The sequence below is a fragment of the Cryptomeria japonica genome, chromosome 7 (assembly GCF_030272615.1).
Source record: "Cryptomeria japonica chromosome 7, Sugi_1.0, whole genome shotgun sequence".
NCBI lineage: Eukaryota > Viridiplantae > Streptophyta > Pinopsida > Cupressales > Cupressaceae > Cryptomeria > Cryptomeria japonica.
This window is the reverse complement of record NC_081411.1, coordinates 414,976,116-414,995,698: the sequence shown is the minus strand read 5'-3', so window position 1 is coordinate 414,995,698 and position 19,583 is coordinate 414,976,116. Positions and strand designations below refer to the sequence as shown.

At 37.4% G+C, this 19,583-nt stretch overlaps 1 protein-coding gene across 3 annotated transcripts; it reads left to right on the top strand.

Moving 5' to 3' along the window:
* The first annotated feature begins 2,782 nt into the window (after positions 1-2,782).
* On the top strand, positions 2,783-19,241 carry LOC131033388 (U-box domain-containing protein 38). 3 transcript variants are annotated; one of them, XR_009103605.2, is made up of 4 exons: positions 2,783-3,028; positions 3,544-6,207; positions 18,795-18,955; positions 19,126-19,241. XR_009103605.2 is itself a non-coding variant. In XM_057964613.2 (2 exons), exon 2 carries the CDS (start codon positions 4,306-4,308, stop codon positions 6,025-6,027), a length of 1,722 nt encoding a protein of 573 aa, XP_057820596.2. In that variant the 5' UTR covers positions 2,783-3,028; positions 3,544-4,305; the 3' UTR covers positions 6,028-6,428. The 3 variants fall into 3 exon arrangements, 1 of the variants encoding a protein (XP_057820596.2); XR_009103604.2 differs by having other exon boundaries at positions 18,795-19,241; XM_057964613.2 differs by lacking the exons at positions 18,795-18,955; positions 19,126-19,241 and having other exon boundaries at positions 3,544-6,428.
* The last annotated feature ends 342 nt before the right edge of the window (positions 19,242-19,583 follow it).

Sequence of the window (19,583 nt, the reverse complement as noted above, 5' to 3'; positions counted from 1 at the left end):
TGCATGTGTTGTGTGTGCAATATTATATAGAGGCCACAATGTAGATTCCTATGATCAATGAATGATTACATACACTTGATTCGCCAAGCAACCTAGATAGGTACAACCCAATGTAATAGTAGTTTTTTTATGTTGCACATGTAGACTTATAAAAAGCCATATTTTATATTTTGAATTGGTAATGCTTAGCCTAAACTATATACAAAAGTTGTACTTATATAATGGTTTGTTAATTAGGCTTGCAAATAGAAGGTTGCAACATGTCATGCATGTATAATTCACTTTAGATTTAGATGAGTAGGTGACATTTGCAAAACAATTATGGGACTCATTGGATGAATATATTATGTAGCTCTATGCATTCTCATACATTTGAAGCATATAGCACATCAAATAAGAATTCTAAAGAAAAGAAAAAAAACATGTACACCCATGTGCAAGTTGCATATTTTAGAGTAGTGTTGTAGGATTTGATTATTTTGTTTTGAAGCCTTGGGGGAAAATTCCTAAAGTTGAGTGATTTGAGTAAGGAGTGTGTGCATATATAGTTTGCTTAAAATTGTATGAAGTTGATATAATTAATGCTTGCATAGATATGAAAAAATGATGTTTTACTAAAGACTCACTCATGCATAAACATTTTGGTATTGTGTTGAGTATGTAAGAGAATATTTCAAATTAGACAAGCTTAAGTTGAGTTGAGTTGATACACAAGAGTATAATTTATGTGGAATTGTGCATGTAAACTAAAATTTTTGTAGCTTCCTTTACTTGTCTTTTATTTTCATTTGCCTCTTTATTTGTGTTATTTATTTTTTCAACTTGGTTATCCTCTTTGTTACAATATGAAATAACTTTACCTCAAGATTCATGGCCATAACCACAACTCTCCTTTGAGTTATTCAAAATTCTTCTAGCAAATTCTCTACTCCCAATATGTTTCAATACTCTAAAACCATTTTGACGTAGACAAGTCTCAACTCCTACAAGTCCTTTGACTAGATACCTAAAAATGCCAACATTGTTTTAAATCATGACCAGATAGATAAACAAAATTAAATGCAACACATAAGAAACTTTACAACAGTAAATAAACATACAAAACTATCAATGTTTCATTTACCTCAAACTTAGAATACTTGTAAATTTCTCTTATCTCCCACCGAAAAAACTCTCTACCTTAACCCAACAACGACCCCTTTAAGAAACAAAAACTATTGTCCTAAGGAAAATAAAAAATATTAAATAAACCACTACAATAATTACAATTCCACAAACCAGTCACAACAAAAATCTCCTTAAAGTTATTGCATGACTAAAGTTGGCAAGAGGTTAGAATTAATCGACAATAATTGTCAATTATATTGGTTCCAAGATCTATTGGCTTTATCCTCAAATATTGGAATAATTTCTCTTCTTTGAACTTTCTCGATCTTCTTTTCTTTTTTCTTTGTCTCTTGAAGATAATTAAAACTCTCTATTTATGTACTAGAGTAAATTATTATTCTCTTCACTTTTAATTAAACTGACACTTTTTTACCTCTAACAAACATGAATATCTAAATTAAATTAAATGATTTTTATAAAAATCATTTTGAAATGGGTTGATTCTAGAATATTTTTATAAAATCATACCATAAATACAATTTTTAACCTTATGAAAACCCTTAATACTCTTGTTTTGTATTGTTAAAAGTTAGGGATGTTACAATCCAAGCATCTCACCCCTACCCCTATTCTCAAAGAGATTTTAACATAGCATACCCGAAGTACTTGAATTTCAACAACTTACTAGTATTTCATACTCACAAATATAAAACCTTCCATATTTAATGTCATATTCTTGATACATCATGAAATAAAGTAACACCTTGACAATCATTTTCCTTAATGGAGAAACATATTGACAAATAGTGTGTTTTGTTGTGTAAACTTACCTCCCTTGCCCTATGCCACCTACCCATATTCAAATGCATTTATCTCCCACTCCATTCTTATGATTTACATTTTCTTATAAACCAATCCTTATTATACCTTATGTTTGTACATTTCTATATCTTCTTGATAATTTTGTCCCACTTGCATTTATTTATGCACATTTTTTTAGTATTACGATTAAAAATTGAACCTTTCTCTCAAAGGGTCAACTAGGTAGAAATTTATGTGATTTGTCATGTCTTTATATTTCAATGTGTAATGCATTCATTTTACATACTAAATATTCACGAGTCTTCTCTAATTCTAAGGAACAAAAACATTTCCATAGGTTGACCTATGAGAACAAGTCCTCTTGTGACATACCAATAACTCTACACAAACGTTTAAATACCACCAATTCATAGATTTGAAGAGGTATATAAAAAGTCAAGGCACAAAAGAAGACATGAAGAAAAATGTTTGCATATCTCATCCTATAAGTTCATTAGAACACAACAAATCAATTGAATCATCTCCTCATACTTGTCCCCACATAATATCAACAAAATATTGTGATTTTAAGACAATTAATAGTATTAAATTCCTTATTACAAATCTCAAGACATATTCAAATCTATATAAATTGAATACATTATCAATTAAAAAACTAAATAAATAATCTTCTATTTACAATCATTTAATAAGTACTATAATTTATTCTAATATCAATACCCAACCAATAATCATTAATTAAACTAAATTATTTATACTAAAAGATTTGAATTAGCTTAACTAAGTTCATTTTCCTTTATAACAATACACCTGGAAGTGTTTCCACTTAATAATAAATCTGATATTAAACTGTCCTTTAGCATTACGTCAGCGGTTCGAAGCTCCCTTCAGACAGTCTTCTTTTGAGACTTAATTAATTACAAGCAGCAAACAGAATTTTTGTCTGCGTCAGCTGCTTTGCCGTGAACACACGGAAACTCCAGGGTGTCATTCTGTCAATTTCTTAGCTTGCCATTTTCCAGTCCACAGAAGCAAACCAATGCCTCCTCGCAGGTTGTAATGGCGATGGCGATGTGCAGTCGTTGAATCTACTTCAAAGGTACGGGAAATCTTTTTTGAGTAGATTGCTGTTCTTCGAAAGTTTAGAACCAAACAAATCGAATAGTTTATAGTTGCCAAGTCAAAAACAATGAAGGCGAAACTGCGTGGAAAAAACAGTAGAGTATGCATGGACAAAGTCCACATTGCAGCTTTGCCGTCATAGGCTTAAATTCTTTCTTTCGATCGGTAGAAGATTTAATAAATTTGTTAAAATTGCTTCAATTTTAGGGAATACAAGGTCAATCACTTTGCTTGCATTTTAAAAAATGCCTGGACGGAACGTTGTCCTTATCAATATTTTTTCGTGGTTAGGATTTAAGAAGAGGAAAGGAATTTTCTACGTGGTTTAATGTTTGTCTTTGTTTCTTTTAATGTTTTAGTTTCAAAAGGATAGTGGAAGATTTTGAATTTTCAGGAGAACAAGTTTTTAGGGTAGATTTAAGGGACGAAAATCGTCACTCCTGGAAAATTCTTCGTCCTTACCCAAAATATCGATTTTTGTGGTTTGTACAGTGCTTTGACGGTGAAGATTCTAGTCAAATGACGCAAATAATTGCTCGTGCTGGGATTTTAGCTGTTCAGGGAGACATTCCTATGGTTTGGGGAATTTACAGCTAGAGACGGAGAAGTTGTTTTTCTGTTCGATCCTTTGTGAAGTTCTACGGGAATTTAAGGTTATGCTGCCTGGTTTTCCAAAAGTTGAATTGTGATATTTTGCGAATATAGGGATTTGTTGGGGTGATATTGCTTCAGTCTGCATAAAAGATTCTTATTCTGCACGTCAATCCAGTATATGAATTGTTAGACAAATAATTTTAATTGTTAGATCTTGTTTGTCTGTCTATGAAAATGTTAAATTTTCAAGTGCCCTGGAATGCATTCAACGAGAGGAGTAAGAGAAAGGAATGAAAAATAGTATCTCTCCATGCTTGGACACACAGATTTGGATATTTAAGTGGTAAAAATCCTGACAGGTTGCTTAAACTTGATCAATCCATTAAAATTGAGCTTTGAGTTTTTACACCAAGGATCAATAGTAAGATGGGTCATTAACAGGACTGTTTTTTATCTGTCATTCTGGTATTAGATCAGTTATCAGTCAGAATTCTCCAGTAGGAGGCCATCTTAGCCAGAAAGAACTTTTTTTTCCATCACCCCCAGCACAACAGCATCCTGTCAGCATGGGAGCTTGATTGTCAATATGGTTGTGTGACACTGTGACAACGGAGAATTGTAAGCATACAATTTCAAGTGAATAATCCGAATAATTGTCAGATGAGCTCCAGGAAGAGTCGTTTTTCATCATGGAAGAAGACTTTCAAGCGATCTTCTAGGGCTGATAAACAATGGCCTGCCGAATTTATTTGTCCAATTTCCAAATACCTGATGGCGGATCCTGTGATTGTTTCTTCAGGGGAATCTTATGAGAGGACGTGCATTGAAGCCTGGATGGCACTTGGTTATACGTACTGTTACAAGACTAGGATGGAATTTGGGTCGTCTACTCTTATAGCAAACGTTGCTTTGAGAAATGCAATCTCTAATTGGTGTGAAATTACCGGTGTTCAAAAGCCAAATCCACCTGATCAGGATGCTGCCAAAACTTTTATCCAGGACGTAATGGCCAAGGAGAACGGAAGCTCTAAAGAGAGTTCTTTATGTGATAGCAGAGAGTTCGAACAAAGGGATGACTCAAGTACAGTGAGTTCTGGGGAAAATTTTCCAAGATCATATTCAAGATCCTTAGAAAATGTTTCTCAGCAGAATTCACAGACTGTCATTGAGAAAATTGGTAGGTCTCATTCCATTGATTCTGGGAGCAATTCCAAAGAGAGTATTTCAGACTCATTTCAACATATGTCTTTGAAGCCATCTGTTAGGTTTTCTCATTCAGCAGTAGATATGGATATGCGGCATACTAGCCTTGATTCTTATTCATCTTCTGGAGACTTCTCTGTTCCCCTTCCTCTTGCAACTAAGCCTTGCAGTTATTCATCTCAAAATCAGGAGATAGTGGAGATAGAACCATCTGATCCTAATTCTGATCCAGAGCAAGTGATGGATTTTGTCTGTAGGTTGCAGCAATCACAGACCTTGGAACAAGAGCAGGCAGTGACTGATCTTCGAAAGCTGACTCGGAGTAGTGTGGAGAGCAGGACTACTCTATGCAATCCCAAGTTGCTTTCAGCCCTTCTGCCTCATTTGACATCAAGATATGCAGGAATACAGAGCAATGCTGTTGCTGCATTGGTGAACCTTTCTTTGGAGAACGAAAATAAGGTGAGCATTGTCCGCGTGGGAGCAATTCCTTACCTAATTGACGTTTTAAAAATGGGTAATCTGGAAGCACAAGAGCATGCAGCTGGAGCAGTCTTCAGCCTCGCCTTAAATGATGATAACAAGACAGCTATTGGAGTGTTGGGTGCTATTCCTCCTTTGCTCCACATTCTCAGATCAGCTGCAGAAAGAACAAGAAAAGATGCAGCAATGGCTTTGTACCATTTGTCCTTTGTGCAGGTCAATCGTGCTAAGCTCATGAAGGCAGGTGCAGTTTCCATTCTTTTGAGCCTGGCTCAAGAGGAGATATCTGATGTTGCCTGTAGGGCCCTGTTAATCCTATGTAATATTGCATCCTCTTCTGAGGGACGCAAGGCTCTCCTTGACACTAACGCCACAGCTTTATTGGTTGGGATTCTTGCCAAGCACCAAAAAGACAGAAGTAAAGGTAGTCAGCTGATTCAAGAGAATGTTGTTGCAGCACTATTATTACTGTCTCGCAATAATGCCCGTTTCAAGTCGCTAGCAATTCAGGCCGGTGCAATGGAGCTTCTTGTTTGGTTAGCTGAGCATGGAAATGCAAGAACCAAGGAAAAAGTATCAGTTATATTAAGTATCATGAGAGGGGCATCTGATGATGAAGATGAAGGCTCTCTTACAAGATACCATAAAAAGTTGGGATGGAGTGCCTTATCGGGACCAAACTCCTCAGATTTCTGATTTGCTTGCCTTTCAGTTCGAAAATTCTCCACCAGATTATCTACATTACTTTGCCCTGCAGGTAGATTGCTATTTGGTTTGGGCTTCTATCTGCAGATTTAGGGATATGCCAGATAACAGGGACAGTTCTTTTGTGATGATTCTTTCTACAAGTGTTTGTCTTCCCTTTGTTTCTTCAAGGTAACATTTCTTATGTTGTATTCTCTATATTTTTTTTTAATACTCCGGGCTGCAAAATATTGTTGAGTGAAATCAGTGTATATATTGAAAATAGTAGACTAAGCTTCTAAGCATATGGAATTAGAAGGCAGAAGAACTGCTTCTACTTTGGAAGATTTTCTTCCAGCTGCCTCCGTTGAGCTGTTTGGGCCTGTATAATAATTTATATTCATTTTGTGATATTTACTTGTAAAGTGAAAAAGTGGTAAAGTTGTGGCTTATTTTTCCCTAATATGGTCTTGCCTTTATGAAGGAACCTGGTTTTTATCTAACTTATCTCAGCTAAGGGAAGAAGGCCAGAGCTATCTGTAGTCTAATCTCGCCTGTCTGTCCTTGAGATTTGAGTGGTACAAACAATCTTCTGGGAAAAAAAAAATCTTAGAAAACAATACAACGTAGGAAGTGTAGAATGATTAAAGATACCGGGGGGCAAAGAATAACCTTAAATGTTTGTTGTGTTATCACTAATCTTGATGATATTCATGTCTTCAATACGGATCCTTGATAAGAATTATATAATTCTTATCCATAGGTTTGTCCAATGGTAGTGCTCAGACAAAAACTCTATTCTATATAGTTTTAGATATCTCTAGACTAATTAACAGTTGTTCTTTTATGAGAATCAAATTTGAGGGGATACTTAAAGTTTGCTCATAAAAATTCACTTAACTAGTTTTTTAAAATTATGGTTTGCATTATTCAGTGGGAAGTTACTGGATCTTACGGAAAACAGGGTATGAAGACATTGTGAAGCTACAAAAATGTTCTCAATGTAAGAGCAGGGAGCCTTGCTCATTATTTTGAGATTTTGCTGCTAAAGGTTTTGTTGACCCTTGACTGAAATTAACACTTTTTATGGCTTCTTGTATTGCTTTGTACCCTTTTGTTTATAACTGATCTAAGATATTCTAAGTAGGGTTCATGTTTTCCTTTTGTTAAGCTGGATTGTTGCCTTGTTCAAAATCTCTGGTCCTTTATCTATGATGTTTGTGTTAGCCATTTGGTGGAATTGATTATGTGTTGCATTGATGCCAACACTAGCTGTTTGGATGCTTTACCAACACCCTTTTGGTCCTAGTAGGTTGAGTGGTTTCTGGTTGGTTTGGATCCGGCATAATCCGGTAGGCTCCAATATGATTTGGTTATGGAATTGGTTGTTTATGATACTCATGTTCATATTCAGTAAGTTGGTTTTGGTCTGGTGATCGGATGCTATCTTGTTTGCTTAGAAGCCTGGCTTCTGGTTCCAGCAAGGGTTTCACTGGCAGAGCTTTTGATGAAGATCCTTGATGAATTGCATAAGTGGTGTTGGTGCAGCTTCTGTTGGCGTTTCAGGATGCTGACGGTAATCAAGTTCGAGACTTGGTGGATGTAGATCATTGCTTTAGCGTATGGACCTATATTGGGTCCCGGTTGATCTAGGTTATGGACCGGCTTTAATGAAGCATGTGGATTGGACTTCTCGATACGTTTCCGAGATGTCTTATGTGTTGGATATTATTTGTTTGGTCTAAGGCCGACATGGTTTGTAATTATGTAATTGGTCTATTGTTTGGTGGCCGACCTGATTGTTTATGGTCGAGGGTTTGTATATATAATGTAAGATCTCATTGTAGATCATAATGTTAATGGTCATAGGAATGGGAAATGGATATGTAATGTAATATCATTCAGGCAGAAGATTTGGTCGATCATTGGAGATCGAATTGGGCTTATGTAAGAGGATTTAGTCCTCCGGTATTGAGCTTGACCGGAGCTGTACTCAGGCATAGGAGATGCTATCTTTGCAGTTCAAACACTTCTCCGGATTGTAGTTTGGATTTTTATGTAGTCAGTGAGACTCCTTTTGTGATGAGCAGTGCGCTCTAAGCTGTTGGCCTTCCTGCAAGTGCAGGTCCCTCAATTGTAATTCACATACTTACTACAGAAGTATTATCTGATTGTGGGTAGGTTTCCCACTGTGGTTTTTCTCTTTACCGGGTTTTCCACATATAAATCTTGGTGTCATGTGGATGGTATTTATTCTGTGATTGTTGTTTATGCTTAATTGGTTTAACTGCTATTCCGGTATTTGGTTTAAGCATTCCGGTATTAATGTTTTGGGTTCCAGTAATCTGTGACAACTGATTCACCCCCCCTCCCTTCTCAGTTGTCTTCCGGTTATTTGAACTGTCTAACAATTTGTGTTCTTTGCTTCATATTTGTGGTCACTATTTGCAAATGCGGTCATTTAATTCTGCCAAGAATGTTTCAAATAAGCCTTGTCATCAATCTCTTGGTCTTTGTGTGAATCTTCCATTATTTTTGCTGTGTCAAGCTCATGGTTTGTGTTAATGGCAGACTTGCTTGAAGACTCTTTCAAAAGGCCGATGTCCTTTGTTTTGCCCTATGCCTTTGTTATATTTTCATGTGACTTATTATTGGCTATGGCATGCAACTTAAGAGGAGCTCCCTTTATATAAAAGTGATTGGATACTGATAATTTTTATTTTGTGCGACATGCAATTGTTTATGTGATTGTTCTATAGATAGTCCTAGTCATTAGTATGCAGCATCCAACATAGGAGTTTATTTTGAAGACAAGATATGTGGTGGTCTTTAATTTGCTCAATTAGAACAGGTGGAGAGTTGTGGAGGCAATAGTAGATCAAAATGTGCCATGTGTTGTAGGCCCACAAGTCTGGACTGAACAAGTGCAAAGTTAATCTCTGAAAACTTGGGAATCATTAATCTATAGTGACATGTCCAAATCCTATTCATCTTGGAAAAATAATAAAAAGTAGCAGCACACAATATGAAACTTTGTTGTTTTACCCTTGGTCGTTGATCATTCTTTTGATCAAAGAAGGTTGTTGGATTTGGTCATCTTTAAGTGGTTATGTTGCAACACTAAATTGGTGAATGGATTTTAAATAATACATGATGATATGTACTTTTTTCGTTGGGTATTGGGTAAATATGTGGATTCCCACACGGGGCTACATCATGTGGAACAAATAGGTGTGCCATGTGTGTCCTAGGTGGCAAGTATGGTGGGTCCACTATGAATCTTTAGCAAGTGTTCATAGCAAAGGCTGTATTGTGGCTATGGAGCTGTGCATTTTGATTTTCATTGGCTTAGGCAAACAATGAAAGGTAGTTGCTTGCATTTTTTGGTTAGGCCATTTCAACCCTAGCCCTTGATTGTGTGTCGATCAACAAAGTGCCATTAGATTTGGTTGCACATTAATGAATCAAGTCATGGGTCCAAAAGGTGAGTGTGGAGCTTGAAGTAGACAAGTGGGTTGATGTGTCTTAATTTTATTAATCAAGGCATAACAAAAGTTGTTGTGGTGATCCTCTACAAGAATAACGTGTATTTGCTACGTGTCATTCAAGGCCACAATTGTGGTGGGCTTGTTCTATTTATGCAAGTGAGAGCTTCTTTGTTACATCTCATCATGAGAGCAAAATGTCAAAAGAGTTTGGCTTGTATCTATTTATTGGTCTATTTCACCCATCACTATTGATCTTGCTTTGATCAATGTGGGCGATTGGAGCTTGTTGATATTTAGTAGAGTTATTGGTAAGCATGTCAAATATGTAATTCACCTTGAATAATATTCAATCTACGTGTCAAGGTCTCATTGGTTGAGGGATTGATGCATAAACACTCTTGGGTCCACATTATGAAGAACAAATCAAAAGTTGCTTGGTGGCATATGTATAATATGCCATTATGTCTTCAACAGGCGATCAATGCGTTTTTTCATTGCAACCTTGGTACTACATGTTGTGTTAACATGCACTTAGGTGAAACAACAAAAGGAGGCAACTTGCATCTTTGGGTTTGCTTGTTTCATCCCTTACCATTAATGTTACAGTGGTCAAGTGAGCTGTTGATCCTTGTTGGTTTTTAGCAGCTGCAATAATGTGTTGGGGAGATACTTGGCAATGTGAAGTGATGTTGTTGGTGTTGGAAATAAGCCACACCCGGACCGACGATGGATTGGTCCAAGAGGGGCCAATAGCTCAGTGGTAGAGCACTCCAACAGCGTATGGAAGGTCCTAGGCTCGAGTCCTAGCTGGTCCATGTATCAACATGTTATCAGAGCCAGGTCCAAGCTAGGAGCCCCAAGCACACGAGAGGTGTGGCTTAAGGGGGGGTGTTGGTGTTGGAAATAAGCCACACCTGGACCGACGATGGACTGGTCCAAGAGGGGCCAATAGCTCAGTGGTAGAGCACTCCAACAGTGTATGGAAGGTCCTAGGTTCGAGTCTTAGTTGGTCCATGTCTCAACAGATGTGTGGTGTTAAATATCGCTTCCTATAGGTTGAAAGACCAATATGGGTAATCTTTGTGGGGTTTTCTTTTGTGAGAACAAATGATGTTATGCCACATGGTTTTAGGCTGCGAATGTAGTGAGCCCAATATAATTATTTGACAGTTTGTCAAGCTAGGGTCCCGTTGTGACGTATTCACACATCGCCCCATTGCAAATGGGGACCCCTACTTTTTTGCTTTCTGGGGTTTGTGTCTAGGTCTTTTAGGGTTTTGTCTATTAGCCTTTGCATGCTGAGTGTTGCCAGAGGGATCACTAGGATGGCAGGCTTTGCTTGAGCCAAGGTAAGTCAGTGGATGCTCCGGGTTAGGGTCATCTTTGATAGTCTTCCTTAGGACAAGGTTTTGTTCTTGTTGCGAATTGTGTCTTGTTTGAGGAGGTCAATGAGGCTTGGTGAGTGAATATTTTCTTTGAAGGTCTGAGTTGGGTCAAGTTGGTGAGTGATTAAGTCTGGAATGTCATCCTGATCTTCAAATGTCCTGAAATTTGGCTAAGTTTGGAATGTCACCCTGATCTTGAAATTTGACTGTCTGGAAAATTGAAGAATCCTCCCAAAACTAGATTTTGCATTATAACTTCTGGAGGTCCGAAACCACTCTTAAACATCCTGACAGTATATATGGAATATAACTTAAAGTATAAGAAAGCTTATACTTAAATGTTATATTCCATATATGAATCCTGATGGAGAGACCAAAATGTCAAATTTCGCTCCTGACCCTTCCAAAGGGTCCAGAGTGAAATTCTCCATAGGACATTCTACTTTGCCCCAAACTTAGAACTAACTCATTCACAGGCATTATTGAGGGAAAAACACTTGTTTGGATGAAGAAATGTGAGAAATGAAGGCAAGATTTGAGCCTAAATGTGAATTTCGCTCCTGACCCTTCCAAAGGGTCCAGAGCGAAATTCATTTTTTCTCCATTTTGCTCTTTGACTTGACCAAGTTTGGAGCTTCTAAGGAATGATTTGAGGGCCTTGGATGCATATTTACCTTGGAGACAAGGTTTGAAGCAATGAAATGATGGAAATCAACCTGGAAGGAGAATTTCCCTCCTGACCCTTCCAAAGGGTCCAAAGCGAAATCCTCCATTTAGCCTTCTTTTTGGCCTTAAGACCTAAGTTAGCCTTGCCTGGAGCTAGTTTGATGGTGGATTGCCTTGATTGCGATGGAAGGAAGTTGAATTGATCAAGCTTGAGGGAGGATTGGATGAATGAAGTGCAAAATCAACTTGGAAAGAGGATTTCGCTCCTGACCCTTCCAAAGGGTCCAGAGCGAAAATCCTTATAACACTCATTTCCTTCCTTGTTTTGGATAGGCGTTGGTTTCTAAGGCATGGTGGGGGTAAATTTGACATGTTTTTTGCCTTAGGGGTGATTAAAGGTTGAGGAGATGAAGAATTTTAGCTTAAAACTTGAATTTCGCTCCTGACCCTTCCAAAGGGTCCAGAGCGAAATTCTTGAAAACACTCATTTTCTCCTTAGATAAGGTCAGGACCTTGGCGTAGATGCAAGGAGAGTGACGTATGTTTGCCTTCCAGAGAAGATTGGAGTTGGAGAAATGAAGAATGAAGCCTAGAACATGATTTTTGCTCCTGACCCTTCCAAAGGGTCCAAAGCGAAAATCTCCATGGACCTCATTTTCTTCCTTGTTTGACCAAGTTCTTAGTGTCCAAGGTATGTTGGAAGAAAGATAGACATGTTCTTGCCTTGGGGAATGATTGAAAGCAATAAAAGATGAAATATCAAGCCTAGAATGGGAATTTCGCTCCTGACCCTTCCAAAGGGTCCAAAGCGAAATTCTCCAAACCTCTCTTTTCTCTCAAGTTTATGCTAAGTCAAGTGTGGGTCGGAGTGAGTTGAGATTGGAGATGTCCTCAAGAATGACTTTGAGTTGCTAGTAATTAATGAATTTGAAGGAATTGACCAAAAACAAGATTTTTGCTCCTGACCCTTCTAAAGGGTCCAGAGCGAAATTCTTCAAATCCACCATTTTCTCCTTGGATCAAATCAAACTTTTGGTTTTTATGGCATGGATGAGAGTGAGAAGGTGTGTCCTTGCCTTTTGAAGTTGATTGAGGTTGAAAGAATGAAGAAATAAGCTCAAAACAAGATTTTTGCTCCTGACCCTTCCAAAGGGTCCAGAGCAAAAATCCTAAAAACCATCTTATCCTCCAAATTTTGTGCCAAGCCAGGCCTAGACCAAGGTGAGAGAATCCCTTAGGATTGCCTTTGAATAGATTGTTGCCTCCAAAAATGAAGATTCTAAGCTAGGACAAGGATTTCGCTCCTGACCCTTCCAAAGGGTCCAGAGTGAAATCCTGGATAGGTCTTGTCCCTGGCCATGATTTTGAGCGAATTTTCCTTTTCAAGCCTTTTGGATATCAAGCAAATGTTGTCAGGTTGAGAAATGAATTCAAATGAGGGAGTCAAGGGGAAACAAAGTGAAAAGAATGGAGCTAGGAAGGAGAAGACAAGCAAAACATGAATTTCGCTCTTGACCCTTCCAAAGGGTCCAGAGCGAAATTCTTCAAATCAACCATTTTCTCCTTGGGTGAAGCCAAAACATTGATTCTTGTGGCATGGTTGAAGGTGGAGTGAGGTATTCTTGCCTTGCAAGATGAATTGAAGAAAAGGAAATGAAGGATCAAGCTTAAAACTTGAATTTCGCTCCTGACCCTTCCAAAGGGTCTAGAGCGAAATTCTCAAAATGTCATTTTTCGTTCAAGTTTGTGCTAGGCCAGGATAGTGATCAAGGTGAATTGGACTTAAAGATGACCATAGGCATGTGTTTGAATAGGTTATGAGTCCAAGAGGTAAGGATTTTGAGCTAAAGAATGGATTTCGCTCCTGACCCTTCCAAAGGGTCCAGGGCGAAATCCTTTGAAACTCCTATTTTTCACCTTGTTTGAGCTAGGCAAAGGGCTAGTTGTGAGATTATGATGAGAAGAGGTTTGAAGGCTAGGCCTAAGATTATGAAATGAGGTCTAAATCGGCCAGGAATGCAAATTTCGCTCCTAACCCTTCCAAAGGGTCCAAAGCGAAATTCTTATAGGGCTTGTCCTTGGGGAGAATCTTGAGCAAAGTTCATCTTGATATCTTCTTGTTGATGATTTAAGGTAGAAAATGCTATGTTAGAATGAATTTATTATGTGTCCTTAATCATCTTATTGTTTGTTTTGCAGATGAAAGAAGACTAGGCCAGGACAAGGACGACCTCTTCCAGTCTATCATCATCAAGGACGTTCTACATACAAAAAGGGAGGATTCAAGGTGCTTTGAAGCGTTGAAAGACTAGGGGTGTTCAAGGAATTCAAGTTAGCCTCAAGACCTCATTCTACCACAAGATGACAAAGAAAGGCTTCGCCGGCACTTCAAGGCAAGGTATGCTACTGGAGAAGGAAGACTTGACGATAAGAAGGCCTCATCAAGCATTTGGGAGTAAAAGAGGTACAACATTCATCAAATTGAGACAAAAAGGAGATCAACCAAGACACAGACATCAAACAAGGTGGCATCCCAGTCACTGCTCCTCTAGTCGGATTGGTCCACCTCAACGTGTCCAGATTCAATGTACCTGACTCATCGGGGATGACACAAACTTCGAGGCACCTGCCCCTGCTTCTTATTGGTCCTCACCCTTGGAATGTAATTTTCTAAGTGGCTAAGGAAGTTTGTTGTAACAAACCCTAATTAGGGTTTCTGTCTTGCAATCCTAGCCATTGGTTCTAAGTCAATCAGAGCCGTCAATTTGTAAAGGGCTCTCTATATAAAGCCCTGGCTCCTCATTTGTAAAGGTTAATAGTTAATAGTCGATGAATAGTCAGTAGAATAGTTAGTAGCAAAGATATAGTGAATAAATAGCAATTAGAGTAGATTAGGAGGAGAAGGCAAGAAATTGTTGCCTAAATTGTAAATGAACTCCATTTTCATTGAAGTTATGGTGAAGTGTGTTGTTTCTTTGCAATATGCATGGTCTTTTGTTGAATCTTCATTTTAGATGATAGGTAATTAAAATGAATGAAAGAAGTTATTGAATGCACTCGCGTGGAATCTACCTAGTCCAAACCACTAGCCTTTTGCTGACTGTAAGAGCGCCTTGCGTGGTCAACTGGCATGGAACGAGCTTAATCCCGAGTCATAACACCTCTGTCGTTCACGCATTATCTTGAATGGTGATCAGGTGTACGATTTGGACATATTTGAAACATCCCTTAGAAGATCGCATTGAGTTGGTGTTGAATTGTTCAACTTGATGGTGAGACCCAGCCCAGTAGGACTACACCTAGTCATTCATCCATCTTCTCGCATTCTAGGTCTTAGAGTAGACTTCCTAAACCTTGTATCTTTTGCCATTTCTTTATCTTCTAGTTAGTAAATAGGACTTGTGATTCCAGCAAATTAGACGTTCAGGTCATCAAATGTAAGTCCCCTTGCGATTCTAGCAAAATCACATCATACCACGAAGAGCTTATCCATAAGTAGAGAACCTTGGAGTTTCTCCGACTGATCCTTCGGCGAGATCTTCAGCAGTCGGGAAACTTTGTTCAAGAGAGGATAAGGTACCCTTAGGTATTTTATTCTGTGTTTGGTCGTGTACAAAAGACACATCAACAGGTCCATACCATGATTTTGGTGACATGTTCATTTTTTTCACATGTAGGTGAATTGACAAAAGGTAATGCCATGCTGTTTCCTGTTCTTTGTTTCACCCTTAGTTGTTGATCTTGTAGCCATCAACTTTGGCCATTGGTTTCATGCCAAAGTTAAAACTGATTAAACGACAGAAGTCATTTCTCTTGGATTTCAAAATTAAACTGGATCTCAGGGAAGTTTGATGAAGGGCAGTTCAATTGTAGATTAGAATGAAAAGGGAAGGCGTCAGTTGCCTAAGTTGTGACAGGATGGACCTCTCGTGGCAAATCCAAATTGCGAGGCTCTGTGACTGTTTGCAGAAGTGGTCATTGGGAATTGAATGAATATTAGATACCACTCATGCCTATCTACATAGATCAAAATGGGACTTAAGTTCTTAGAGTATAGGCTATTGTCCAACCATAAGTGACTTTTAGAGATCAGTGGAATTCCCTTGTCTGGATATGAATCAAATCTGTTTGAGTGTGTGACATGCTCAAAAGAGTAACTACTTCAATAGAGAGGTTGTTGTAACTAACAAATTTGATTAATGATTTTGTACTGGAGTAAGGGAACAAGAAAAGAGATAAAATCAAATCATTTTGTGGCTCACTGAAATCAAATCTTGTTGTCATCATTATCAAGGTTGAACAAAATCACATGCTAGTAACAAACTCTGTTCATTCTCCTTGTCATGAATGCAATGTTGCAAATTGCAACAGATGTGAATAATATATGCAACCTAGGGTGGATGTATTTATTTGTAAATGCATGCTCTCTTTGTGTAAGGAAATTGTCTCTAGGTGGGTTCTTCAGGACGAACACAGTTCTCTTGGGAAGATTTGTACAGTATTGTACGGTGTCCTTTGTCCTTCAATGTTATAGAGTAACAATTTTTTTTTTAGATTCGGGTCTAACATATTGAGATTTTCTCAGTTTTTTAAATCAGAAGGTGCTTGCACACAGAATTCCTGTCCATGATCTGAATGTCTCCACAAGTGTTTTGATTATTTTAGGGAATCTGACAACCTCAAGGGCTACATTTGTTGGATTACTATTTTTTGTGGTTAGTCTACTATCATATCTGTTGTAAAAGCTTTCGATTAATATTATATGGATTGCCTATTCTATTTTGGATTACTAAGAATATTTTCTTGATCTTTGAATTGTCTTTGAGTGGAAGTGCAACAAGACTGACAAGATCTCATATACATTTTTGGTTCTCAGTTCTAAGTCATAGTTGGATTTATGTACATGTTTTTTCACTGCTTTATGGTTTGATTCTGTTCCCACAAATCAAGACACCAGTCTTATTCTTACCATTTACTTGAGCTTTAAATTGATTAATCTTTTATCCACAGTTTTAATAAATTACAAGTTTCCATAAACTCAGTGCTGAATGTCTTTGCTATATCCTTTGAGAGCCTACACTTATGAATCATTTCTAGAGAGTCGTTCATGTTTTTGGATTTTAAGTTATGGGTGAAGTAAGAAATGGTATGTGTTCAACATATGGGTACATTAACCAGGTTTTACATCTAAGTTGCATCATAACCTATTGATTATTTTGTTTTGTTGAGAGATCTATGGTCTAAAAGACTGGTAAGCCAAGTACGAAGGACATGTAACGACATCCTTTGGAGTGTTCTCACGAATAGGGTTTGGTTAAGCCATGTAGCTAATCTTTCATTTATTGTACAAAGATCTCTAGGAGCATCCTCCTTGGCTTGAGTAGAGCTATAAGAGTAGAAGAGTTATCATGCTCCTGTTGGTTGGTCAAAGCCATGTGCAGTTTCACCATGAATCTGAAATTATTTTAGCTTGACTTTGTTTATCTGGGGCTAGTGATTAGATTTTTCTTCTAGGGTTGCAGGATGCTGTTGGAGAGCTTAAGAATCTGGATTTTTCGTTAAAATTCTTTGCAATTCAATTCTTGTAGTTTTTGATTGGTTACTTTATCATTTTGGTTTGTGTAAAGTTGGCATCTCATAAAAGAGCACCAACAAAATGGCATTGTTGTTGAGAACAATGAATCTTGATTTTTTATTCTAAGCCATGGTAGTAATAATAAGGTTTCTAAACCATTGTAGTTATGATAAGGTTTTGTAAGTTTAAATTTTGTTTTCTGTGAGTGATTGTGTCAATTTATTTTGGTTTGGTTGGTAGGTTGGCTGCTCATCAACTAGCACCAACAGAATGGTGCTGTTGCTGGGGTATTCTGTTGTTGTGTTCAATATTTGTTGCCTTGTTCCCTGGTTGTATGCTGTAAGACTCTGCCGGTGGTGCAAACTTAGTTTGTTGTTCCCTTGAGGATTAGTTTGGTTCCTCAAAGTACTATCCTCTTCATAAGGTGGTGACTCTGTTGTTATCATTTTGAATATATTATCCTGGTATCTGTTGCTGAAGCGAGTTTCTCCTCATGCCATTTGAAAATAGACATCTTCAGGTGCACTTATTCTTTATACATTTGTTTTATGGATAAGTCTGCTTCTCTATTTTTATATTTAAATCTCATGGTTGAAAACTTGAAAGGATATATGCTTTCTGCATATAAGTATGGATAACTTCAAAATGGATACTCACCAAGGGTATTCTCCTGAGCAACTAAATGATTTCCATTTTAATGATTCCTCATATGCCCATGATCCATCTTAGAACATTAAATAATCTATTCTATCCTAAAAGCTGTCCCAACTAGTGCTGGATCCCTTAAAGGCAGCCTTTATCTTTGTCAAGACCTGGTTCTTACCATACAAATATCGAAAGGATTAAACAAAATATTGCTAAAGTAAAAGCTCAAAATGCTCACTTGCAAGCCCAAAATGCTTAACCTTTGTTGGCAAACCAAACATATTATCAGCATAGAGTTGTTATTCAAGAATAATATCCTCGGAACAACCTAAGGCCTCTTTCTCCTCCTGGACTTTACTATTCATCAGAAATGCATCAATGTTAGAAGTTATTTTTGTTTCTAATAGATACGGATAGATTTCATTGGAATACCTAGCTTCCCTAATCTCATATCTAGTGGAATTAGAAACTGACCGCCCTAGTTTGATGGGAATGATTCGGCATTGGCTAGTATGCATCTCCATGCTTTAATCAATTTAATGAATGATATGATTATGATGTGGAATATGAAGACGTATGGTTGGAATTATTCATGCAACCTTTGAGAGATGACACAAAGAACTAGAATAATGGTTTATTTGACCACTCTATTTTGTTTTGGAAAGAAAGTGAAACTATTTTTATTAAAAAGTTCGGTGACAAGATTGATCCCAGTACGTCATCAAAGAGTTTCCAGTATTTAAAGAAGCAATGAATTTGTTTATTCAATCAATACTAGATTTGCAAAGGCTGTAAGGGATATCCCAGAGCATGTAGGGCTTGATGAGCTAGTGAGTTTGGCCTTGTATTGGGGAGCATCTGATCCTGAAAATTAATTTTTTAAAGGAGAGATGAGTCCTATAAGTCTTCAACAGGTTTACTGTTGGGTTGGCACATTTCTGAGTTTCTTAGGGTACAAAAAATTATGGATTTTATATCCAGAAGTACTCTTGCTAATGAGTTTGTGACTTTGAATGCTAGGTTTGAGGAATTGATTGCAAAAGTTTGCGATGCTAAAAAGTACACTATATGATGATCCATTGGCTTGGCATGAGATGTGCCATATTCTACATGCAAAATTTGCTATTATAGAGCAAGCTTTGAGAGAAGATTATGAGGCTGCAAGTGAAGTTATTTACAAGGTATTTGTTAATCAATTTGCTAAGAAGTTTTTTAATGAATCTGATTGCAGTAAGGATGATCTTGTGGCAAGTTGCAGTATGGCAATATGGACATCTAATATACTCACTTAAGATGTCTTAGCTTTCCAGAATTAATGCTAACATTCTTAACGATGAATTGGATTATGTAGGTGATGTAAATGATTGTGAACTCATCCAAATCGATGTTAGCACAAATTCTATTTCTCCCAATTTGCTAAGAAGTTTTTTAATGAATCTGATTGCAGTAAGGATGAACTTGTGGCAAGTTGCAGTATGGCAATATGGACATCTAATATACTCACTTAAGATGTCTTAGTTTTCCAGAATTAATGCTAACATTCTTAACTATGAATTGGATTATGCAGGTGATGTAAATGATTGTGAACTCATCCAAATCAATGTTAGCACGAATTCTATTTGTCCCAATGATATTGTTGAATTTGTTGGAAAATGAAGTATCAAATATCCTAGAGTATATAATGGATCATGTTGAATGTGAAAATTTTCATTTTGATTAAGCTTAGGATAAGACTGCTTATGAGAGTGTTGTTGCACGTGATGATCAAATTCCTCAGCATGATCATGAAGCTTTCATTGGGACCTGAGT